General features: G+C 44.0%; 1 protein-coding gene across 4 annotated transcripts in view; it reads left to right on the forward strand.

Annotated features, from left to right (window-relative positions):
- Window positions 1–26,080, forward strand: part of LRIG1 (leucine rich repeats and immunoglobulin like domains 1) — a 93,301-nt gene that overhangs the window by 35,465 nt on the left and 31,756 nt on the right. For all 4 annotated transcript variants that reach the window (XM_072875751.1, XM_072875752.1, XM_072875753.1 and 1 more), the window contains exons 2-3: window positions 2,184–2,255; window positions 7,227–7,301. In XM_072875751.1, coding sequence (XP_072731852.1) covers window positions 2,184–2,255; window positions 7,227–7,301 — 147 coding nt within the window. The remainder of the gene's footprint in view (window positions 1–2,183; window positions 2,256–7,226; window positions 7,302–26,080) is intronic.

The raw sequence follows: 26,080 nt of genomic DNA on the forward strand, positions 1-26,080 counted from the left end.
ATTGTGCTATGAATATGGACTTGGCTTTCAAACGCACTCTGAGTTTAAACTGCAGTTTGACTTTTATTTAGATAAATGCCTTTGAGTTCATAGTGAAATGGATATCTGCTGTAGGCTGATATTGATTTAAAGGTCTCTCGAGTGTTTTAAAAGACAGTAGGGGCTTGCAGGACAGCATATTTTAAAACTAGATGCTTGGTTAGGTTTTACACTCCTGTGCAGCTTCACATCTAGATTCTGTTAAGAGCCATCTTATGCTGTTGACTTGTAGAACCTTCTTTCACAGCAGGTATTGGCAAAAAATTGAATGTTTTGAGCAAGATGCAAGGAGCTGTCTTCAGAGCTGGCTGCTCTGAAATGATGGGGAGCATCATTTGGGGAGTGTGTGATGGGGAGTGTGTGAGAACTATCGAATGGTTCCTGTGTGCAGGGGAATGCTTTGAGGACTTCCCATAAATGCATTGTAGGAGAGCAAGTGATCAATAATTGCTTTTTAGCTCAAAAGAGGTGTTTATCGCTTCCTGCTAATCATGTGAAGTTTTGTAGTCTTTCAAGTCTTGGTGTTAGTAAGCATTGCTGTGGGCCTAGATTTCTCTTTGCGTTGCCACGAAGTGCAGGGGATTAGCATGAGCAATTAAAACAGGAGGTCTCAGTCTCTGCTCTTCTGGCAGCTGCCCTTTTTTTGTGTCCTTCAGCTCTTGGGTCACATAGCATGGGTAAAAGTTCAGTAGGTGCTTTGGTGACTTAGGTCCTGTTTACCTGTTTGGGCTCCAGACCTGCTTGGGTTCTGTGGGCACAGCTTTAAAATAAAGAAAATACACAAAACAGGGAAGATTGGCCAGTTTTCTAGTCAGACTGGCTTGGTGGTTTGAATAAACAGCTGAATGTTTGAGGGCTTATCTAAAATCAGGCCATGAATCTTTTGGGTCGTGTTCAGAGGTGCAGTAAGAGGGTGTAACCTCCCTGCAGAGGAGACAGGAGCGTTGAATTTTACCCAGGATAATATTCTAGAGCAGGGTGTGGAGCAGGGTAAAATTAAAGTAGGTCCCCCTCACAATTTCCTTTCAGCTTATTGTGGTTGCTTTTCTGCTACCACCCATCAATTTGCCTCCTCCCTCTTTAGATTACACACTCACAGGAACATGCCAACACTGCATACATCATGTTAATTAGGCCATTTGTTAATTTCTGCATCATTAGTCACTTGGTCTTAATTGATCTGTGCTCTCCTGGTAAGTCCCTAGCTGCAGGTTTGACCTGTTGTGTGTGGTGTGCTGATAATGTATATCTTGGAGGGGAGACTTTGCTGTTGCACTGTATGATGCTACAGCAGAGCATGGCAAAACTCTTGCTTGTGGTTTTTGGAGTCAGTATGTTATTTGCATTATTTTGTCTGTTTGCCCAATCCTCGCAGTGCATTCCTTCCAGACGCACATTGAGCTCTGGCTGTATTCCAGAGGCAGGTCTGCTCTCCCACCAGGCTGTTTTCAGATAATACAGCACGATCTATTTGCCATCCATCAGTGAAGTGTTATAATATGATCTAGATTTGGACTGTCGGGTAGTTGGAAAGCATTGGTTGGGGTTGTTGAGGACCAAAGCGTGTACTACTACGTGACTGGCTGAAAGCTGTAATTGCTGATTAAAAAAAAATATTTAGTAATATACTAATAATATATTTTATGTTTACACGTAGTAAGTGTACATACCTGTGTGAGTATATTTTGTATGCAACACATGGTGGCATATAAAAATACTCCATGTGAATATAGCTATAAAATATTTAGCAGAAGGTTTGTTGATTGTTTCAGTTCAGGCTTTAATTTGTCAGGAAATATCCTATTCATCTGTGATTAGTTTTGTGGTTGTGAATAGCCAATAAAAAGAATAATAAATGTAATTGTGTAAAGACAAATTAAAACCACACTAATGTAACAGAGGAAAAAGCTTAGGGAGAGCTAGATAACATTTTGATCACGGAACTAAACTCATTCACTCATTCAGCAGAAAACTGCTGCTCTGCCATGTTTAAGTACTCTTTTTAAAAAAAAAAAAAAAACAAACCAAACAAAAAACAAAACCAACACAACACTCCCAGTGCAATCCAGAATAATTAAGACGGCTGTGTTTTGCTGAGCACAATAACTGCAGTATGCTGATCCCACTGTCTTTTATTTTAACAGAAACATGAGCTACAACAAGTTGACGGAGATTGATCCTTCTGCCTTTGCAGGGCTGTCAAACCTGCAGGAAGTGTAAGTATTCTTTCAAAGGTTTTAATTGTATTTTGCCAAGGCGGCTTGTGGGCCAGGAGGAAACTGTATATAGTTTCCTAAGACAGTACCTTGCTTTAGCTAACTTGAATGAGCAGATCTGACTTGGTTTGCAGGGTTTTTTCCCTCCATATTATACCTGTGCTTTTTTTTTTGAACTAATCAGTTAGAACACAACATCCCAATTAAAACAGCATAGCTGTTATTGGAAATCATTGGAGTTTGCCTCCCTCAGTCTTGTGCAATGCTCTGAGGGAGCAGTTCAGCTAACACACCTGAACATACACACAAAGCTCCTTGCTGAAAGGATAACCCTGAAGCAAGGCAGAACAGCCTGGATCATGATACCTGATGCCAACCTAACCCAAATCTCCCAGGAAACAAAGGTGTAGTGTAGTGGATAACAAAGCATTTAACTGTGTCTCCTCCTCTCTCAGACTTTTGTGCTCCTTTTGGAACCAGAACAAATTCTGTTTGAAGTCTGCTAGGAGAGGCTAAAACAGCAGAGCTGTCTTCCGCTTCGGTGGGGGAAGAGAAGGGGCTGGTGAAGGTCTGAGTGGCTGTGCCAGACCCCTGTTGCTGGTAAAAGAAACCTTGTTTGGGGAATCGCAGGATTTCCTAGGTCCTGATTTGTGTAAACACTCAGCAGTTACACTTGCAGAGGAGCTGTGCTTGTCAGCTATTCCCAGGGATTCCTGGAGCTCCAATTTTGGGGTTTGAAAAATGAAAGTGACTAAAATTGCAAGCGGTGGGTTGAGGTAATGAGCTCGTGTTTGAATGTTGAATCGCTGGCATACTTGAGGTTTGGGCTCTGTTTGAAGAGCTACTGATGCCTCATGGGAAACTGAAAAAACATTTCCTTTCAGAAACAATACTGCACTCTGTGTATATCGTGCATTTTCTCTTGTCCTCTGTCTGTTTTCATTAAGTGTTGGCTCTGGGGCTTGTGGAGGGGCCAGATCCTGTGATTCTCAAATAGGCAAAAGTGTTTGCTGCAGCTGGAGCTCTGCCTGACTGATGCCTGCAGGATTGGGCCATGGGGATTAATGTAGCATCTCTCCCCTGGCCTGATTGCCCCTGGCTCCCCTGCTTACACTAATAGTAGGGACTTGCTAGGGATCATGATTAAGTGAGGAATATGCATCAGGAATGACTGCAGTGCTCTGAAATCAGTTCGTCATGATTATCCTAGAGAGCAGTCAGGGAGGGGAGAGAAAGTGATGCAGGTCAGCAAAATGCTGCCTATGGAATCTGTTTTCTCAACTTTTCTTTAAACTGTGGAAAGCCTTAAATTACTCTGTGCTTAAAGAAGAGAATTGCAGCCCTGATCCCATGAGACTTTAGAATTATCCTAACATGATTGTGGCTTAGCAATAGCTTTTATTTGTGGAAGTGCCTGAAGGCATGTGACTTCAGGGAGCGTGGGGCTGGGAAATGTGTGTGGCTTCTGATTCCTTAGGTAGGGAGCTCCCTTGGCAAAGCACTGCACGTGTCGAGAGCAGGACAAGCCCTGCACTGAACAGCCTGCTGCTAAAAAAAGATGTCAGGGTTCGGGGGAGGTAAGTAATGCAGCCTGCAAAGTAATGGTGTAGATAAGAGCTGCTTGCTGTGTCAGAAAGGCAGGGTTAGGGAAAAGGGAGAGAGCAGAGGGGTGAGTTGGAGGGAAAGGGAGCAGTCAGAAATGGGAGACTGGAAGGGAGGCAGAGGTCTGGAGCAGAGCCTGGAAGGCAGGCTCTGGAAAGTGTGAGGGAGAAGCTCTATTAAAAGCCCTATCTACCAATCTTGGTTGCTTTTGAATAACAGCTAAACCACAGACCACTGAAATAAACTGCATTTCACAAAGAGAACCACATCTGTACTGCCAGAGCATCTCCTTTCTGAGGTTTTTTTTTTTGAGCACTTTACAAACATTCATGAAACAAGCATCATGCTGTGGCATGTCTTGAGAGCAAGTCAGTGTTTTGCTGTGTGCACTGTGCTGCGCAAATCAAGTCACCCTCAGGGAAAGAGATTGCCCCAAATAATAGATGCATTGATAAGACCTGAAACCTCCCATGATGCTTCAAACACTGTGTCTGTGGTTCCTGAGCGTTACAGATGAGGCTCAAAGCTCTGTGTGTGTGTGTCTCTGTATGTGAATAATTAGTGTGATATATTTTGAAAACCTTTTGTTTTCCCTTGAAAATGTCTGCAAACCAAAAGATTTCAACTTCATAGCTTATCTTGGATGCTCTGTTTTGCTTTACTGAGATTGTAATAAAGTAATAGCTGTATTTACCCTACGCTTTTCCCTTTCCCTGGGTTTAGGCAGTTGTTTGTGGTTTTTGTTTGAGAAGCTTCTTTTCCTTAAAAGTTTAAGCCTGTGTGGGATGAAACTTAGTGGCTCACAGTGATATGAAACCCTATGATCTCGTGTGCTGAAATAAGTAGCTGATGGAGGCTCAGGTGGTAGGGGCTGGAGTGGGACATTACTTTCCTTCAGGACACCTATACTTTCTCTCATCCCGTTTAGTGGCTCCCTCTAATGACAACCTCCTGGGGTCCATCCATTCTTGTACCTTGGTTGAAAGGGTGGGATGGAGGGTGCTGTTGTGTCCTGTGGTCCTTTCTGGGGTTTCTTCAGGTCACATGGATCATAGGATCCATGAAAGCGATGGTTGCATGGCTCTCAGGTTTTCCAAGTTCATTTGTAACAAAGAAGTAGTAACTGTGCTAAAATTCCCCTCCAAACAACTCACCTTTTATTTTCTAAAGTGCCTTTCACTGAAAGCTCTGGAGAGCTGTGCTATTTTTGAGCAGGCTCCATTTCAGCTTGACACCAGCCTGGCAACTGGACTGTAAATATTTTATATGGGTGGCCCCCCTCCTTCTCTGCCTTAGCATCCAGAGGCAGCAGGTTTGTGTCGTCAAAGGGGAGGGCTGGGGAGGAGAAGGGAGACTGCAAGTTTAAATTTGTTCAGCCTGGCTGTTCTGTTTTGAGGTTTTTTGCGTGCCCCCCCCCCCCCCTTTTTTTTTGTTCCTTTACATGGGGGAAGGGGAAGATGAGAGGGAAATCCCAGGCAAATACCGAGCTTGGCTGTCTCCTCTGCATTGGCAACTGGTGCCTGTGAGCCAAGAGGGAAAATGAGGTGGGAGAACCACTTCTGACCTGATGGGAGGCTGATATATGAAAATCACACTTATGTCAGAGGAGGGTTTGACCAGTTGTTAGATGCTGGTCGGTGTTGGAGCTGCTTAACCAGAGCTGACCCAGGCTAATGGAGGGTGGGCCTAATTATCCTTCTCCTGTGCCTTTCCAAAAGATGCTCAGTTGGCTGTTAGTGAAAACATGGCACAAATACAAGCATTTTAATGCTCTTTCCAGCTTGCTTTACCTTTGAAAGGTCTAGACCTTGCTATAATGTGAGCAGCAACGAACTTTTAGTTGCAAAGTGGAGCTCCTTCCTGAATTGCAATGCATCTGGCTTTTTTCCCTTACATTTTAAGGTACGGGTATAATGTCAGAGGTAGAGCTGAGGCTGAGGAAAGCTTTTATCCCAGCAGTGCCTGGAACTCCTCATGAAATCAAATATCTTGCCTGCTCTCAGAGGAGTCAGAAGGAAGTTCTGGGATGGATGTATCACTGCTCTCTCCCACCTGCCAAGAACAGTTTTAAAGGAAAGGAAAAAAAAAAGAAAAAAACCCACTATAATTTAGGATTGCCCCAACTTGTGCCTATGGCTTAGCACACCTCAGCTGCGCCGTGCTCCCCTGCCTACTACGGGATGCTCTGCTTCTCTCACCCAAATTGTGGTCTTTTTGAGATCCCCTGGCAGAGCCCCTGCAGAAGGGGAACAGTTTAAAGGCAGGCAGCAGAGAGACCCAGCAAGGCTCTGCCTCAAGCAATAGCGGATCGGAGGCGGCTGGGGGTCCAGGGAGCTGCCATGTGCTGCCCTGCTTGGCCTGGCAGGGACTTTGCTTTAATTGCTTCAGCATGTGGTGGCAGGGGGTGGGGGAGCAGGCAAGATGGCTAAGAAATTAGGTAATTTTCAAGCAGCCAGACAAGCGACTGTTACAGTAATTAATTGACTAATTCACCGTACAAACAAGGGCTCTTTAAACCAAGGAAGAGCCGGTCACATGGCAAGGATCTGTTTTCAGTCAGAAAAACACTTCAAACATTAGGCCATTGAAGGGGACACTTTTGTACCAGCGTTTCCAGGAATGGGGCCCTGTCTGCAATTGCCATTAGCCCCGGGGGGCTGCGTGGTGCTCCCCAGCTGGCCGGCTGGAGCAGGTCACCTGGTTTTGGTGGCATTACTGTGCCCAGTGCCAGGCTTTTTGTGTGTGTTGCTGGCTGGTTTTTGAGTGTGCGTTGCTGGCTTCATGGGGCTGCCCTTGCAGGACTTCCAGAGCTTGGCCTGGTGCGGAGAGGAGGCCTGAGGCTGCCATTCCGTACTGCCATGGCACCCTGTTGGGCCCCCACGCCCTGGCCTGGCACGGAGGGGCGAGTGGGAGCTGCTGCTTGGGGAGCGAGTTAAATTCGTTGTCCTGAGGCAGCGGGACCTGGCTGCCTCGTGGCCGTGGGTGCAAATAGTCCTCCTATCTCAGGCTTGGCTCCGTGATGACTGTGGAAACTCAGGCCCATGGAGGGCTGTGGCACAGTGCCTTCCTCGGTGGCACTTGACTTCGCTTAAGGGAGTGGGTGGAAGGGGAAAAAAAGCCTTGCTTTTTATAAAGAAGATACTGTGGGACCAGTTATGGTGGCTGTCATTTATTAAAGGGTTGGGTTGGGAAGATAAGGTGGAACCATCAGAGAGACCCAGACAAACCCCTTGAGGTGGAGGCCTCTGGCAAAATGTCAGTGTTCCTGGAGTCAGGGGGGTTGGATAAGGAAGTGCTGCAGCCATCCCCTGCTCCCGCATGCTTGGTTGTAGGCTGCTTGCTTCAACAATTAATTTCTGTTTGTTGCAGGCGACTGAACAACAACGAGCTGACCGCCATTCCCTCCCTGGGACCTGCTGCTGCCAGTGTCCGCTCCTTCTACCTGTAAGTTGCTGCCGCCTCTTTCAGCTTTTTACCTTGGGCTGTTGTTTGTGGGGTAGGTTTAGCTGCTACCGACTGCGAGCTGCGTGTGTGTCATACCCACTGCTGCTGACTCTTCAGATTTCATTATCAGGCTTGTTGGCACCTTAATTAAGAAACGTCTTCTGGAGTCATGTGATTTACACGAGGTTGGGCTCAATGTTGTGCTTATGGTCAGTGGTAACTTACCTTAGTAAACTCCACAGGTTACTTGCATATTGAGTAAAATTCTGTTTTCTCATCTGCCTTTGGGTTTCAACCATTATGTCATACTTGTGCTATTGAAGGAGTATATAATTTTACTTTTTCTTTATTGTTTGTTTTTTTTCCCCGGTCCTGTTCTGATAATTTCTTCTTTTCGCTTAAAGCCAGAGACTATTCACATCTTAATCTTTCAGGGAGCTCGTTCAAGACCCGTTTTTATGGTCTCTTTCAACTTGTCTTTTTTTTTTTTTGAGAGGGTGAATGGTGATTGTAAGGCTAGATTTGCAGAAGCTTTGAAGTTCCTAACTTTGGTAGTTTAGGTGCCTGCAGAAGTGTTAGACACCTGAGAGCCTTTGTGTATCTGCCACTGAGGATCTTGGGTTGGGGATGCTGCTGAAGGGAATAAAGATGTTATAATATTAAACTTCTTAGTATCTTAAGAGTGTGGATTTCTAAAATTATTTTTGCATGTGTCTGCTTGTAACGCACACCAAGAAGGAATTTTGCTGAGGTATGCATGATACCTCCCAAGTTCCTGGGAAGGGGAAGTGGTTGCTATAGCTAATACGGACTCCAGCAAAGTGTTTGAGCAGTTCACGTGATGGTTTCCAGCATGCATGGCCTTGCAGTGTACACCCGCAGGCAGGTGTCCATATTTGCCATGGTTGGCTTCTCCTTGTAGTGGAAAATGCCCATACCACCAGGTGATTGGCCTCTCATGCTCAAAAGCCTCCAACTTGGAGACAACCTTGATCTGTTGACTAAAAGTACATTCCTATTACTTAAATCAAGGACAGAATTGAATGAAATGAATTGGCACTGTTCCTGCTCTTCCATTAGACAGTGTTAAAATATGCAAAGCAGAACTACTCCCTCACTGTCTTAATTCAGTTTAGGGATCTTAGCTTCAAATTGGTGCCCCTATCTCACTCCTGGTGTGGAGTGAGTTTAGCTTTTGTTTGAGATATGGTGCCTTTGATCTGGTTCTTGGGTATACTGTGTTCCTCCAGAGCTTATGAAGAGCCAAAGCGCTCCTCTGCTATCAGTGCTGGATCTAACAAGTGTCTCTGTAAATGCATAAGTAACCACTTCACCTCCTGGGTGGAGGGGTAGCTTGTGTCTCAGCAGTTATCAGACCTGTCAAATGTGTCACATGCGGTTGGTGTGAAACCAGCTTGTTTGATTTCTGCCTCCTGCCACAGCCTCTCCCTGCTTGCGTGACCAGATGTGAAGTCTGGATGTGTGATCTGGGGGCTGCTGGCTGCAGAGCAGGGTGGTAACTCCCTCTGAGCAGCGTCCCTTGTTTAAGGCACGATCCCCTGACACGAGGCCATCTGTCTGCCACTCGAACTGAGCTTACCAGGCTGCCACATAGCCCAGTGTGTTGGCTAGGCTGCCGCGTAGCCCACTGGGATTCAAAAAACTCCAGAAATCTGATTTATGGGTGGAAAGCTTGCATACAACTTACCATCTAGGATATAGTTTTAGGCCCCCCAAATCGCCTTTTCTTTCTCACGAAGTCTATAAATGATCCGAGTTTCACAAGCCCCTGTTGTTGTTTTTGCTATTAATTTAGCTGTTGGCAAAGGACCAAATTGCTAGAGCTTTGGGTTTTTTTATTCGTGAAATGAAATAAGCGGTTTGGAAAGGAGGAATAATGACTGGTGGAAGGCAGTAGATTTACAGCTCCTCTGAAATTTCAGTGGTGCAGAAGGAAGGGGAAGGTACAAAGCCAAATGATAAAAGGACGGTATTCTAAACAGACCTGCTTAGTATCGCTTTCCAGAAATCTGTATTGCTTTCCTCAGCTGCTACACATAAATAACTCTGATAGTGGGATTTGTAATGCTGCTGTCATACCTCTGCAAGAAAGATCTCTTTGTTTAGCTTGTTTCAGAGAATGCCACTTTTTCCCCCCCTGCATTTCCTTTTAATTTTTGTCAGAGGTAAAAATAATCTGAAAGATGTTTTAAAGTACCTGCTTTAATAGATGTTGCTGACTAACTCACATTGGAATGATTTGCTGAGGAAGTGAGGCTTTCTCCATCCTTGGGAGCCTTTAAATCAATTGGATAGCTTCCTAAAAGATGGTCCTTTAGATCAACTCCAGGTCAATGGGCTTGGTATGCAAATTGTTGGGTAAAGTTCTTTGGCCTTGTGTGATGTAAGGAATCAGATTATATGGTTGTACTGGTTTCTTCTGGCCTTCACATCTGTGAAGTAATAATTAGGGAGGCTGCCAAACCAAACCCAGGGTGAAGACTCATAATGAAGACTGTGTACTGAGAAACTGGTTTATGTTTAAGTATATAGTGTTACAGTGTATTCTTACTCCTAAAGAAAAATAAATACATTTCCTTTTTTTTCAGTGTTTAGAAATGTGTGAAGTGTGTTTACCTCACAAACCTCTGAAGTAGGTTTTGTATATTGCATGTGGTTAAGTATTTCCAAAAGGCTATGAATGTATTATAAAAGCAAGGGTTGTATATTTGTCACTCAAAACAGCTCTTTTGAATGAGTTACTTTATCTCCTACTCTTTGTAAACTGGGGAAGAGACTTTTTCTCCTTTTGGAGCTGAGAGAAATAAATCTGCCATACCACCAAGCTCAGATTTTCCATAAAGGTTTTTTAATGAGCTTGATCACTTTGCATTCCCTGTTTTGGGGATTCCTGTAACTGTCTCCATCACCCAAAACTTGCTTGACCCCCATGTGCATGTGGACTGTAGGCTGGCTATATATATGTAAGCATGAGGGAATCTGTTGGAGAGATAATTCTCAAGGCTTTCTGCAAATTTTTCGATGTTTCAGGCTGCACATGGATGCAGGCATAACATGTATCAAACATGCTATGCCCTAATTTACTGCCATGAAGTTTAGTTCAGTTTATTCCTTGAAGAGTCAGTTTGTTTGCCTTGCACGTTGAAAATACTGCCAAATCATTCATCTCAACAAGAGCAAACATAAGGGACTTGATAAGGCTTTTAATAGAACAGAAGGGAAAAATAGTCTATGTATGGGTTACCAAATACAGACAGACATTAAATGCAAACATCTGTTAGTGCAAACAAAAGCCAGGAAATTCAGCTGGGAGGGGGGAGACTGAATCTGGATTCATTCCGAAATTACATCGGAGTAGCTGAGAGGAGAATCTTGCCTGAAATTCCCACAGCATTTGTAATTTAGCTACAGTTCCTAGACTTGGACATTTGGGAGTTGATGGCAGGATGTTTTCACTGACATGCTCTTGGCTGAGGATTTCCCTTCCCAGTGTTCTGCTGCAACTCAAGTGTGTTAACTCTGTAGGCTCTCGAAGACTCTGTTACCTGATCTGGTGGGGAAGGGGAGGATGGAAGAAACCATTTATTTGCAGCAGAACTGAGTCTGTTTATATCCAGCTTCCTAACTAACTTGCATGGAGAGTCTCTTAGCCTTGCTAGTATGCCAGGTAAGAGGAGGACCTGAGCTGTGATCAGCTCTGCATTGGTCTGTTACCATGGCTTCCCACAAACCCCTGTGCAGGTGCAAGCTCATCCTGTAGTCCGGGGCCCGTCTACCACCGCTTCACCTACCTGCACATGTGTAAATGCATCCTGGAGGGCTTTTGGGATGTCCGCACGTGATGATGGAGGTGGATCCTTGTCCTCTGCCCTGGCTCCAAGGTGGCCAGCCTGATTCAGTCAGCATCCACTGATGCAGGCACACCAGTACAGGCTGTTACACAGCTGTAGAGCTCAGTGAAGAGCCTGCTAACCAGACCTCTGAAGCAAGCATGGTAAACAGAGCACACTGTGCCACATCCTTAGCTGGCTAGGAATTAAGGAAGTTAACAGATTAAACACTTAAAAATAACTTTTGTTTCTTTTACTGTAAGTCTTTTAAGCCCCCAACCATTTAGGAACAAAGGGGATAGTGACCCACAGGAGTGAGCTGTATGTTAGCAACAGTCAAAGCTGTTTGAGATGCTTTGGCCCCATGATCTTGCTCTGAAAAAGCACAGATAACAAGGAAGTCAGAATAAGGCTTTTTGGAGCAAAAGAGTGTGAAATAGGATTAGCTGATTCACAGGGGATGCAGTGACTGCAGCATATTTACTGGGGAAAGCAAAATCAATAGGACTACTCTGCTGCCAAACTGAGCATAAAAGTCTCTTGAAGAAAATCAATCTTCTTTACAGGCTCATTAATGTAAAGATCAATTCACATTAAACTGTAATTAAACAGAGAGGGCTAATAGGAGAAGGGTAAAGTGATCCACTGTGCCACAGGCAAAACATATCATGTAAAATTTGAAAACTAAATACACGAAGGATTAGAAACTGGGAGTGGCAGGGAACATGCTAGGTCTGTTTGAAAGGACTGGTGAGATCAGATGCTGATTGGGGCAGCATGGTCCTCATGAAAAGGAGGGTACTCTATGATATTCCATCTGGATGTTGGGGATAAGACAGGTCAAAGACTGCAGCCAGTAATTTCTGCATCATGAATAATGTTTCCATTTGAATGGCATGGTTTCTTGGAGAGCTTTTCCTCTGAAGTGATGGGGATTTCACTATAATTCTGGTTAAATTAGTCACATTGTTAGTAATGTGACCATTGTTCCTTGTCTGACTTTGGCTTTAATTTTCACTGTATCTCATTAGACCTTTGTATTGGATTAGAGTTGACTGGTCTTGGAGATCCCTAACGTGGCAGAATCAGGATCATACTATCGATCCTTCTCCTGGAGCCGTTGCCTCATGCTTTCTGAGTGTGAAGGCTTGGGAAAGCAACTGTTACTTTAGTGCTGTTTGCACTAGTGTTGCACTAGTGACTGCACTAGTGTTGTCAAATGGGGTTTGCAGAGACGCTTTCTAAAGACCCATGTGGTCCATTAGATTCTTTGAGCTGCTGTTTTGCTTTCACCAGGACAAATGTGTCTTGCTATGTTAGCTGAAGCAATGCTAGCAGTCACTGTACTCTGCTGATCCAAGTGTGATCTAGCAAATACACCTTCATTTCTGCAAGCTTCTTCCAGGAGCTGAGGTGGTGATGTTGAGATGTGTGACTCCAGTTCATCTTTGCTTTTCAAGTTAAGATGGTGAAGGACTCTGCTGAGTATCAGAACAACTGCAGCTTCAGTTCCTGTCCGTACAGCCTCTCTGGGTGACCCCTATTAGTGGAAAGAGCTCAAAGCTGCTGCATCTGTGCTGTTTATAGAGCACAGCTCAGGCTTGAGCTGTGCTCTACATGAGGTGTGAGCTCACTTCATGTTCCTGACTAGACCAGAGTATAAACCTCTGTGTAGTGAAGTGTTGATAGTTGGGAAGTTTGGGCTTAAATGAAAAATTGAGGTTTGAGCTAACATGATAGTATAGATGTAGCCTTGGAGGCAATTTGTGGCCTGGGATCCTGCTGTGCTAATTGCCATACAAACAAAACAACTGCCTTGACCCCCAAGAGACTTAGTCTGCAAGTCATCTTTGGAGTTAAAAAAAGGATGATCTAACAATTAGAAATAAGGAGAATACTCTGTTAATTCCATCTGGGTCACAGCAAGCAGTTTTGTACTCATAAGCACAAAATCCAGATGACTCAAATGCGGTCATATGCAGGGTCCAGTTGAAGTCAGCAGGCTCTTCTTGTGTGCAGGACGTGTTGTGGGCAGCTCGGAAAACTGTGCTGCCTGCCATGCTGCGTAGTTACTTGCATGAAGAAAACTTTCTCTCATAAGTAAGGCAAAGTGGTATATGTAGGTGTAGATCCATCAGTGGGAGCAGATTCACTCCCAGCCCCTGCTTGCATCAGTTCTTATGTGGTGTCATGTCTACAGAGACCAGTTCTCCAGTGTTTACTCAGGCAATTCCCCTCAGAGGCTGGAGAGAGTTGCTTTCTGAGGATTTGGTCCATGCTACAGGCTACATTACTCAGCTTCTATTTTTGAATGTGAATATATTGATGTGGAAAGGTGAATTGAAAGCATACTGGCAGTCAGGCTGCCAGCAACGCAGAGGCATAAGATATTCTGAAACCCATCTCTCCTGTTTGTTTTGCTCAGAGTTCATAGTAAGGCTCTGGTGCGTAAAGTCTGCTCCTTTTTGAGGCCAAAGACTGCAAGAGCCTTTCCCAATGGAGGAAATTCTCATTAATCATCTGCTCCCAAGCACCAGAAGAGATGCTGTTTTGAGTTCTCTTTTGAGCTGTTGGAACTGTTCTAATCATTTGCATATCCTCTTTGAGCTTTCGGATATAATGTGAGTGCATGGAAATGGCAAAGGATCTGAGGCTATTCTAGGGAAATGAGTAATCATTTATTCTAGAAAAGCAGCAGCAGTGAAGCACATAGTTCTCAGACTGGACAAAAGAGCATCAGAAAGCAATCTGGGCATGTATAGAGCAGTGTAAAAATTGGCCAGAGGAAGAAGATAGTGAAAGTTGGTGGCAGCTCATGGAATACCAGTTACCCCTTGAGGCTACTTTATTATGTATTTACTAGTAAGGATAACCATTTTGTGCTGCCATGGCAGCTTCTTTTGCGAGTAGAGAATTGCTTTGAGCTGCGCTAGGTCTGCTCTGACATCTGTGTGCTGCTTAGCAGGCTGTGCTAGGTTAGTATTTGTTCTGGAGGAAGGAGAGGACACAAGTGGTCTTGTGGGATGGAGCACAAGATTAGGAGTTGGAATACTAGAATAGTATCTTTTTTGTGTGTCCCCCACATATTCATTACACCCCAAGACCAAGTAAATTCCTGTTAGGGAGGGCCTGCTTCCTCTGGTCTGAAGAGCAAGTATTGCCCCAGGGCAGATATAACTCATGAATGTAAAGCATCTTCTGGTGTGTTGTCCGAGGGCAGGTGCATGTCATGTACAATGCACAAGATGGTTTCCAAGTTCTGTCCCTCTGCAGATCAAGCCTAGATTAGTTGTTAGGGTCATTTGCGACCATGATCTTTTGTTAAGGTCAATATGGAAAATAGCCTCATATTTGAGCCTTAGAATAGCCCAAAGTTGCTACTATTAATATCTGTGGTAGATTGACTGTCTCACTTATTGGCATATGGCAAATAAAGCACATGTCTACAAAAGCAATTCCTTTGTTAGTTTTCACAATCTGAGCAGATTTCAAACATAAATAACTTGCTGAGTTGAAAGTGTTTTTTAACATATTGGAGTTTCTTGCCTAAAAACTGCTAGTAGTGGCAATTTAGTTTGCTCAGGGATGAGTAAAAGTAGAGTTGCAGCTGCAATAAAAGCAAGTTAAATTCTTTCTAGGTAGAATTCTCTACCCATTTTTTCTCTGAAAGCTTGGCTGATTCAGTTTTGTAACAAAATTGCACAAAATCAGGAAACAATCAGTATGTGTTCCTTTTTCTGTGCTTTCCTCCCTACTGAGGTTGCCCAGTTAGGCCTCATTATCAGTTGTCAGTTTATCCTGGTTGTTAGACCAGTGGTGCTTGCTCAGAGCACCAAATAAATGCCTAGCAAGGAGTAAGAACAGGTGTGGGGATAGAATTGTGGGGTTTTTTTAAAGTGCCATAAAGCACTTCTAAAATCTCTCCATTTTGTTTACCTTCAAGCATCCTGGAAAGCTTGAGAACAGGCAGTGTCTTTTAGTTCCTCTGCCTATAACAAGGCTAAAACTGTTTCAGCAGAGGTGTTAAAAAATGAATCCTGCCTATGTGGTTCAAAGTCCAGTGAGAAGAACATCAGTTTTGCCCTTTACCTTCTGCTCCGTGTGATGCTTAGCTCTTCCATCATTGCTTCCACTGACACCGTTAGGAATAGTGTGTAATTCAGGGTAAAGAAACACTAGTGTAAACTGTTCACTAAAATGTGATCCTGCTATGTATAGATTGGAAAAGATTAGCAAAAAAAATGCTAGAAAGCTCATTTTTAACTGAATAAAAGCTGGCTATGTGCTGGATTTTGTTATATTTAACCTATGTTAAATTCCCCGATTAATTGCAGAGATGAGCAACAGAGATCACATCAAAAGTTACGAACATACTCTTGCACAAACAGCCCTGCTGGGAGTATGTGGGATGGAAAATCTGATTGCTGGTTAAGGTAGATAAGAAAGTGATCAGTCATACCTTTAGATTAAGTGATCACTTAAGAGGCCACCCTCCCTTCCAAGCATGTGCATAACTCTTGCTCGTTAACAGGAATTCCACATGAATATTGATTGGGAATAAGTGGTTGGGTGAGTACATGTTCCGCCTGTCAAACCATTTAATGTTCAGTTGCACATCAGGGAAGATAGCAAAGGCAGATGGAAAATGAAACAGGAGTGCAGGGGTGTATGAATGAAAAGACAACTGTTCTAGTGGTCGGATCTGAGCAGAGAAAAATAAGTTGGGGAGAGGGAAAGAATTAAGAGGTGATGGCAAAAGAAAATCTATAAATGGCTCATTGTTTTTAGACTTAAAATATCTTCTGTCCAATCCATATACTGCAGATCACATGCTGTGTGGAAGCAGTTGCTGAATGGAGTGGTGATTAGCATAAACAACCAGGAAAAGGGATTGGACTTTCTGTAACTTTTCAGGTGCCCTGGAAAAGGAACACCTTTTGGTTGTCTTATTGAAGAATGTTTTTTTTACCCCTCCAGATTATGTTCTTGAGACAGCTGTCACTTTTTTCAAAATGAGAAGAACTGAAGAAGTAAATGGTCTTGTTAAAGAAGCTTGAAGAACTTACTGGCTAAGTGGTGGTAAATGCTTACCACTGATTTTACAAGATCTGCTGTAGGGAAGCTTGAACAGATAGTGTTTTATGCCAGTCTGGCTTAGCACAATAGCAGTTCTACTTCAGAGCCCAAATTTTCTGTTCCCTGGGTCTTTTGACACCTTGTTCTGCAGTTTCCTGAAGCCATCCTTCCTATCTGACATGCTTTATTAATAACAGGGTGCTTAGACTTGTTAAGAAGAGCTGTTTTCTTTGTTAACTTGACCATTGTTTTTCCACATAGGAGCTATTCCTTCTTGCAGGCTGAACAATCTCAACTGAGCAGAAGAGCTCACAGTGAAGTCTGCCCAGAGGCTATCCCTGTTCTGGCGACCTTGCTGACAAGACAGATAAGCCCTTTCAGCAGAGCACAAGTGTGTGTCATGTTGGAACAGACTTAACCAGCCAGCCTATCTACATCTCTAAAGTGTTAACAGGAGTTTGACTGGCCAGTCAAAAATGTGTTTCTCCAACTGCTGCCTTCTTCAAGGGGCAAGTCCTTCAGCAACTTCTGCTGCAAGCTCCGTGAGACTTAGAGTTTGGTCTGGCGAGTAGACATACTCAAGTGTGTTGTCCTTTATTTACCTGCTTTAGCATCAGAGTCACAGAGCTCTTGTGCAGCTAAATCCACCTGTTTTTGCTGTGTTCCTGTCAAAGGTGGGAAAAGCCCCTCTGTCACATTATGGCTTTCAGGCACAAACAGTGCATGCTATGAAGAAGTCTGCTTGTAATTACGGTTTAGATTAATGTCCCAACGTCACGGGCAGAGTCATTACATTTGGTTTGCACTTAAATTGCTTCTCCGCTTGTGTATTTTCCCCTCCTCACTCCTGCGGAGAGACAAAAGCAAAACAAAGCCACCCACAAAACACATGCACTCACTAGGCTGTGGTGGATCTTCTTTACTTTGATCATTTATTACACAAAGAGAAACTAAAATCAGCATCAGGATTTAAGGATAAAAGTGTCTACATGCCCTGTGATTCTGGACCCTATTGACTTTCAAATGAAAATGCTGCCCTTGTTGATTAGAAGCGCGAAACTTGCCTGCAATGAAAATGAAAAGAAGCTGCTGCCTCTGCTTGGGAGTGGGACAGAGTAGATGCTCCAGCCTCTGCTCTGGGCTAGTTAAATTGACATCTGGGCTGGATCTGATGTCTAGTGTCTGATGTCTAGTGTCAGATCTAGTGTCTGTTCCTCCTCGTCACAAACCTCACTCATCTGTGAGGCCAGTGATAAGGATGGGGGGGTGGGGGGGGGATAGGCAGCAGCCCTAAGTGGCTCCTTGTGCTGGATGCTGTGCAAGTATGGGGCAGTGGAGAGCAGGAACTTATGAGAGCAGCAAACCAGTGGGGGTGAAGCTGGGTTTTTTCTTGGTGTCAAGGACTGGCTTATGCATTTAATTTGTGATAGAAAATTAAGTTGGGCTGGCATGTATCAGCAGCAGAAGAAAGCCCTTGAGGTAAAAGTGGAAGAGGAAAAGCCAATGGCAGAGCAAGAGAGTAGCAGACCAAAGGCATAAGATATGTAGAACATAAAAACACTGACCTGACTGTCATCTGCCAGCAACTGAATGACTCCTTTCAAATACTGATGCAGCCCTTCATTCAAAGAGGCTCTGCTGGGCCCCACGACCCCATTCAGACAGCCAGTGCAGAGCCATGTGGTTTCCTGCATTCTTGTATGAAAACTGCTATTTACCTTATATGACTCTCTTCCTTCTATTCCCATAGGACAATTCTCCTCCTTCTTAGCAGAGTTCAGCACTCAGCAGGGCCTCTCCTCTCCTTTGCAGCCTTTCTTGGTGCTTGTTCCAGACTGAGGTCAGGGAATGTGAGAAGATGGAGGGTGACAAGCAGTGGTTTGGACTGAGAGCTGGAGGATGAAGGGGGTGAAAGACTAGCACAGCTATGAGTGTTCACAAATGGGCTGTTTCAAAACCAGCATTGATTATGCTTAGTGACTTAGGGGTGCTTTCCCTCCCTTGTGCCAGAGAACTGGCCAAACTGCATTACAAGTTGGGCAGCCCCTGCTGAAGATCCCTGGCCCCAACCCTAGCAGGTGCATAATCCCATTGAGGGATGCACACAGTGACTCTGAAGATAATTGCTGAGATGTTTTGGGGTAGAACTGCACACAAGGAGGCAGGGTTGTGCTCTGGTATTGAGTTCATAAAAGTTCAGGAAAGCTCCTTACAGAGAGGCTGTGACAGACAATGAAAGATGCTTTGCACACCCTTTTTTAATGGATCTGTGCCCTTTTTGAATACATCATTTAAAAAGCCTCTGTGGAGTACAATCTTCATGAAACATCCAGTGTAACCAGAAGAGAGCAGAAACTCTAGTCCTCTTGGAACCACCCTGTTGCTGATGGGGGGGGACTGTGCCCGTAACAGAGACTGTCCTGCCTTCAGGAATCTGAATTTGCTTTGATGTTGTAACAGGTTGTGCAATCTGCTGAGGAGATAAACCAGCCTCTTTTTTAAAAGATGATTAGCTTCTAATCCTGCCTGTCCCACACACTTTACTCTGCTAATGGGATTGAATACCAAAGGCTTAGGAAGTTGCGTATTGCAAAAAATATCCAAAATCATATGGTGGTAAGTCAAAAAAGTCTAGTGAGTAAATGCAGATCAAAGTGAGGGAGAGAGCTTTTAAAAATTACCTCACTTACCTCAGTGGATCTAACACACAGCATAAGGTCATCTAACAAGTCAGAAAGTTTATGTAAACATTGCTAGTGCAGAAATATCCTAAGAGAATACGTATCTCGCTTGATGTGGTGTTTTTGTTAGTTAGAAGAAAGGCTTTCCTTCATGCAGTTTATACTGAACCCAACAAAAGCCCTTAAGGAGCGTTCATCACATTCAGGCCCTTGGTTATGTCCAGCTGCTCTGAAAGTCAGCTTCTAAAGAGCGTGCTTGATCTCTGCCTAACTCTTATCCATGTGGCTGCCTCATGAAAGAGCTATGGGAATGTGCCTGACAGGAGGATAACATCTGCCCATGTTCAGGTACCTAGGGCCCAAGGATGCTCTCAGGCCATGCTTGGACTGCACCAGCATCAACGATTGCAGTCCATCAATGTGAGAGGCAGATGAGTTTGGTCCTGTGGGTGGCCACCGAGTAGCCCTTAACAGATAGTGAAAACATAGCCCTTGAGTCACAGTGGTCTCACATGAATTGTCCTGCAGTGGAACTGTTTGTGTGAGTAATAGTTTGCTTGTGGGAATAAGGAGTTAATAACCCAGCTCTTTGCAGTGTCACTGACTTGACTTGTAGGTGGCTGCTGCTCCCAGGTCCAAAGGGATGAATGGGTAAATCTCATCTCCCAGACTGCTTTCTGACTCCAAACATCCATGACCTGGAAGAGAAATGCAATTGCTTCACCATGAAAGGTTGCATTTCTTTTTCTTCCCTTAAAAAAAAAGGGGGGGCGGGGGGGGAACACTTTTTCTTGAACCCCCTGTCTGTCCCAGCCTGGGTATAGCTATGGGTAGTTTACTTCATGCTTGTCCATCCTAACCCACCAACACAATGCAAGAATATAACCTAATGAATGAAAGCCCCCTGAAACATATCAGTTTTGAAGCTGATGTACAGCAGATAGGGAAACGTCTTTAGACTTTCTGCCATAGTTTGATATAGGTGGACGAGCTCTGTCAGCCTGTTCTTGCTTTACACTTATGTATGACAGTTTTAAATGAAAACAATGTAAAATGGTCACAGATTTTGTTTGCTGCATCTTAGGCTTTCTTCTGAAGGAGTGCTAGGGAGAGGGAAGATGCTCACATGCAGGCTCAGGCAGAGCATGTAAACCTTTAAGGCAAAGGTAGGATACCTGTAAAAATTACACAAGGGGGTTTTTTGGGTGTATGTGTCTTTTTCTTTTTTTCTTTTTTCTTTTTTTTTTCCCCTGTGGCTGACCCTAAAATGTGGTGGCTGCTTGGCCTGCCACTGCTCTGCTCTTGTGTGTGCAGCCAGCACCTGAACAAACAGAGCTGTATCTGTGGCAGCCTGGGAATCTGCCGGGATTCCTCAGGGAAGGAGTGATTCAGAGCATCTGAGAAAAGTGGGGGCTGTTTCCATGCATCCTTGCTTCCTGCCCGGACAATATCCCATGCAGCCTTACTCTGAAAGAACAGCGGGGCTGTTCCCATAAGCAAATATAGTGCATGTTGTGTTAGATAAAAATGTATATTTTTGTAATGGTACAAAATCTTGAGCCTCCTGGATTGTCCTGGCAAGGCTGACATGGTAGCGCAAAGTGTCAGATAGCTAGTGAGGCTTTCCCAGAGCAGTTGGGAAGCATGAGGGCTTATGCACTTTGGGCAGTTCAGTCTTTCAGGGAAGGTCTCATGCATAGGGATGGTGTGCCACAGATTTCTAGCATGTCACTTGCATGTTCATTTCATCTGTGTCTGCAGAGATAGCTTCACTACTCCAAAGCAGATCTTTCACAAGTTCCAGTACAGCAGAGGAATCTTTCTGGGGAAAAAAAGTCTTCAGAAGCAAAAAAATTTCTTACAAGTAACATGTTAAAATCATGTGAGAAGTTGTGCATTAATAAACTGTATGAACTTTGAGTCAAAGCTGATGTCCAGCTCACAATTATATTCTCTTTTCTTCTTTCCATATGTTAATAAGAAGCACTTGGGACAGATCTTCAGTTATTGATTGTAATAATGTGACCAGAATAAACGGAGACATTTATGTTGCTGCTGTTGTAATGACAAACACATCTTCCACGTTATCAGTTCCCCTTCATCCTTGTCAGGAAAATTGCTCAGGCATTTCATTCCACTCTGAAGCTATGAATTTTTTTTTACATTTTTGTGTGTGTGTAGTGAGTGATGGGCTAAAATCAGATGGCAGCTCATCTAAGGTGACAGCGTAGGAACCCATGTCTTGAATCTTCTCTAGTGTTTCTAGGAGGATCAATATTAAATCTCCACCTTCTCTGAATTGAGAAGGTGGAGGAGGAGGGCAGGTAATTCCAGGCATCAGTTAGTCACAGTGTATGTGATCCGTCTCCTGTTACAGTGCCTTTGATCTCGCTGTCTTTGCATGGCCTGTCTCTGACACCAAACCTTGCCTGTCCTTCAGTAGCGAACCCCATAACTCTTTCTGGCTCTAGCATTTGGTTTCTTCAATACTTTCCCAGTATGGAAATATTAACCAAACACTGAACTTTTTAATCTCTCTGTTTCTAGTCTTGTGATTCCCTCATATGCTAATTTAAAAAATGTGCTTGCATATTAATAGAACCCTACCCGAGGTGCGGAGCCTCTCTTTTGAAGCTTGATTTTATTTTTGATGCCTATAACAGGTGTTGGTTTAATAGGTTTGCTGTATTACAGCTTGCTTTTTTTTCGTGAGCCTAGCCAGCTCTGTAAGCTGACACGACATGAAGGCCAAACATGTGACTTCTCCCTGCCTTTAGCCTCACTTCACACCAAACATTTGCGCTGCAGACTCCCAGCAGCCAAGGCAGCCTTAATTCAAGCTTTGTCTAAACCAGGAGGTTTTGTGCTGATTGTATTTAAATTGGTCCAACCAAAGCCCCTTGTACATTCCCATCTGAGGGTCTGCTTGCTTTGATTTTTCCACTGTCAGCTTTCTAATGGGCAGCTGCTGAGGGGAAGTGAATGTGGCTCGAACAACAAAGGAGTGTGTTTGCACTGCTCTCTGCATCGATTTCACACAAGTAGTTTGAAGCCACGGTCTAAATTAAACTGATTAGTGTTCTCCAAAGGACAGGCTTGCTGCAAAGAGGAAGGTGAATTCTTCTCCTATTAGGTCTAGTGGAAAATGTTTCATAGCCTGTTTATCAAATAAATATTCACAAAGATGCTTCGAACAAGGAAACCCACTGGGATTAAAGTGTAACTTTACCTCTAAAATACAAGCTGAGATTCCTGGAAATGCTGCAAGCTTTTGACTTTATGCCACCTGTTGTTTTCCTGCTGCCCCTTTCAGCTCCCTCCCGACTTAGAGCAAACCCAAACACGCTTTGGCTTTGCTGGAACACTTTGCTTGTTTTTCTGTCTCGCAGCAGCCTGGAGGAGCGCAAGAGCGTGCATTCGCTTCCTGACGTGGTCCTCAAGGGCTTGGTTCAGCAAAGAGCTGGCTGAGGTTAATCCAAATCTCCTGTAATCCTGAGGGGTCTATTCAAGAGCGGTGCAAAGTGCAAGGGCTAAGAGGCTGCGGTACCTCCGGGTGTTGACTGGGGGTGCAGGTGGGTTAAGTAGTGGTGGCTGGAGGGTAGCTTCCCTCAGCTCTCCTTTCTCCCTTTGCAGCTATAGCTGGTGCTGACCTGAGGGCGAAGCAGTCCCTGAACAAGTGCCATATGTATGCAGCTCACAGTGTGAAAGTAATCTATTGCTGATTTTGAGTTAGCTTAGTTTGGCACTAAGATGTTACAGTTCAAGATCTTTGTTAGCTGCAAACGGGATGTTTCTGGGAATGAGGTTGGGTATGAGCTGGGAAGTTCAACTGTTTTAGCCAGATCCTCCCATATTCATAAGCAAACCCAAATGGACTTGGATGGGCTCCTTAGTTCCTATGATTTCTTTTTCACTTGAGCTGCTTTCACTCCAAATTCTTAGCACTTAGTGAAGGCAGTCCTGTATCATCCTAATCTGGTAGTATGTTTCCATACGCATTGGTAAACCAGAGGTAGAGAGGGGTTAAGAAACTTGCCCAAGGCAGATGAGTCAGTGCCAGAGCTGGCAATAGAAACTAAGAGACTTGGCTCCTGCTCCAGGCTCTAATTGCTCAATCTCACATTGAAACCCTGTTATCGTATACTCTCGAGGGTAACACTGGCTCAAGTGAGACAGGGAAAGCTGTTTCCAGGCTGTGATACTTAAGGAGTGGGGAAAGGAGAAGATACCTGGAGGCAAATTGGTTGTGGAAACACCGATAATTTGTGCTTTAAAGCCTGGTTTCGGCAATTGGTACTAAAATCTGATCTGTCACCTTTGAAGCCAACAAAGTGTAAACTAAGGAGCTAGTTGGGAAAAATCCAGCCCTTTTCCAGTCACTGCTAAAAGGGAGAGGCAAACTCATAACGTCACTGGCCTTTTTTTTCTGTAGAACACCCTTGCTGTGAGATTGGAAACAAAGAAAGGCTGGCTGAAAAGATCCAAGTAATAACAGGAAGGGTTAAATCGCATGTCGCCTCTTACTGAAAGAATAAAAAATAAAATGTAATCAAGCTAATAAAAGGTTTGGACAATGTTGTGTTCATATCACATGCTGTGTATAGGAAAAGTCAGCCGGGTTGGTTTTGTTTGAAGTGCAGTGCTTTGAGAGGGTGCAGTGCTTTGCAGCAAACTGTCTGACATTCCCCAGCTGGGACAGGCCGGGGATGGTGTTTGGAGCTGAGAGTTACATTTGGAGTCAGCCCATGTTTGAAGGACACAGAGAGAGGGAGAGAAAAGAGCCTGTTTTTTTCCTGCGTGAAATAACGCATCCATCTAATCTGCCAGCTGTAGTACATGAAAAGCAAGAGGCAAACAGACAGAAGTCACCTGGAAACTGCAAACATGGCTCAAAATAGTTCTTTCCTGTCCTTTTCTTCCCTTCTTAAAGTCTGTCTTCTGGGACGGGCTGGGAGATCTGGTAGGTGGGCAGATCATATATATGTTGAGCAACTAAAGCACAGAAATATTAATACTCCAGAAAAATAACATTGGCTTCTGAAGAGCACTTCACGTCCAAACTCACTTTGTGCTCTTGCTCCCTTGCAGACTTAGCTGCTCTGCGCAGGGATTGTCAGGTAATTTATAGATCCTTCATGTTCATTTGTACAAGCCTTCATTTCCTGTTAATTTATGGCCAGATTCATCTCAGCCATCACACCCTAGATGAGATCAGAGTTGAACTCACAGCCCCTGCTTCAGCAGAGCTCCAGAAAACATGCTTGGGGTTTGCTTTCACTTATGTCGGTGTTGAGGTACTTTCCTGAATCAGGGTCACGCACACATTTACTGGACTCTCCTCTTTTGAGGAGGAAAAAAGATGGTAATTTTTGAACTTGCTGACTCTACTAATTGAGTTCCTTGCAAAAGAAACTAGTTCTTGGGGAAAAGAAATCCCCCTCACCCATATGTTCAATTTATGGAGGTCACAAAAATCTGGGTATAGTGAATTTTCTGGTATTTTAGTCTCACTATGGTATAAATTCACTGGAGCTCTGTTAAACTATGTGCCATGGATGTGAAAATTCAGTCTTTATTCCTAGCTGTAAATGAATATTGGTGATTTGGATAGTAGCCATATCATTGCCTTTTATACAGTTTGTGATTGCAGAGACCTGTGTGCGTGTAACCCATGGAATAACTGGTTTGGGGACATAAGTTAATGACTTTCCTTTGCTTTTCCTGACGCTTTTTTGTACCACATTAGCAGCACATTGCTGCAGTGGTGTAAAATTAATTAAGTAGCATTTAAACTCTTTAGTCAAAGCAGCATTTCTGCAAATGTTTCCCCAGTGTAAGCGAGGGTCCTGTGCTGGCTGTTTAAAGGGTGAGTCTCTAGAAAGCAAATGGTTCTGGGGATGCAGTTTTTATCCTCTTCCTGTTACAGACACCAGCAAATGTGGTGGTGAAACAATCTCGTTTTAATAACAGGGAGGGTAAAGGAGCAGATCACAGTGCGGGGAGCAGGTCCCTTGCTATGTGCTATTGGTATTTTCTTTTGAGGGGAGAGGTTTTCTTTGAAAGGGGCTTGTCTGAACCCCTGGGAGAGCCTGAAATGGGGGTGAGGCTGGAGAAGATGGGCTCCTAGACACCCATCGGCTTCAGTGCCTGGATGGCCGTGGTCGGCTCTTCTGTCAGTTTTTTGTTTCAAAGAGCTGATGCTCTGTTGGGAGAGCTAGGACAACCTGTTTGCATTCAAGAGTGCTTTCACTGGCTGCTGTCTCCTCTTCTGGTTCCTCAGTGGGTAGCCAGCCGGATTAAGGCACGGTACTTGTCTGAACCCTCTCTGCTATCTCTTATTATTCAGCAAGTTCTCAAGTGTCTGGTGAGCGTCTCTGTTTGGAGTGCTTCACTCACAGCCTTGCCAGTAATATCAGTGACTGGTCTAAATTCACATCAGGCATGTGCTCTACTTCTTGTGACTAATGCGCAATGTATTTTTTTTTAATTGGTTACTGTTCTCTCTACTGATTCAGGCCAGAAAGGAGTCAGAGGAAAGGACTCAGGGGATTTTTAGTTAGACCTTGTTGCGTACAGTTGAGGTCTAGAGGTATTTAACTGTTTGATGGCTGCAGAAACCCTGAGGGCATCTTGTAGTACCTTCTCTAAAGAAAAATATCAGATTGAATCCCTCAGGCTGGTACTGGTAGGGCAGCAAATGCAGGTGACCATTACAGGCTCTGATCCTGCAGTTGGTGCTTGGGCAGAGCATGGGCACTGCAGAGTTGTCCTAATTGCACAGTGGGACAAAGGTAGCAAAAGGTGAGGAAATGTTTGCAAGAATGTTTGCAAGCCCTCTTACAGTATTTATGCGCATTACAAATCATTGTAATGTAGTCCCGAGCTGGGAGTTTTCAGAAGAAAATCCTTAGGAATTAAGGAAACAATGTTTTGTAACTTTTGCTGAGATAATATTTACTTAGCTGTTTATTGCTCTGAAAATCGTATCCTCTGTGTAAAATACTGGCAGGTTGCTTAAACCATTGATCAGCACTCCTTGCCTGCAGGGTTAAAATCCAGCCCTGCAGTCCTTGCGTGTAACAAATCTGTTCTGGAAGTGCAGGCTTGTAGGAGACTGAGCCCAAATTACTGGAAGAAAAACTGATGAATGGAGTTAACAGTTCTGTAGAAG

The sequence above is a fragment of the Ciconia boyciana genome, chromosome 11 (assembly GCF_034638445.1).
Source record: "Ciconia boyciana chromosome 11, ASM3463844v1, whole genome shotgun sequence".
In the NCBI taxonomy this organism is placed as follows: Eukaryota; Metazoa; Chordata; class Aves; order Ciconiiformes; family Ciconiidae; genus Ciconia; species Ciconia boyciana.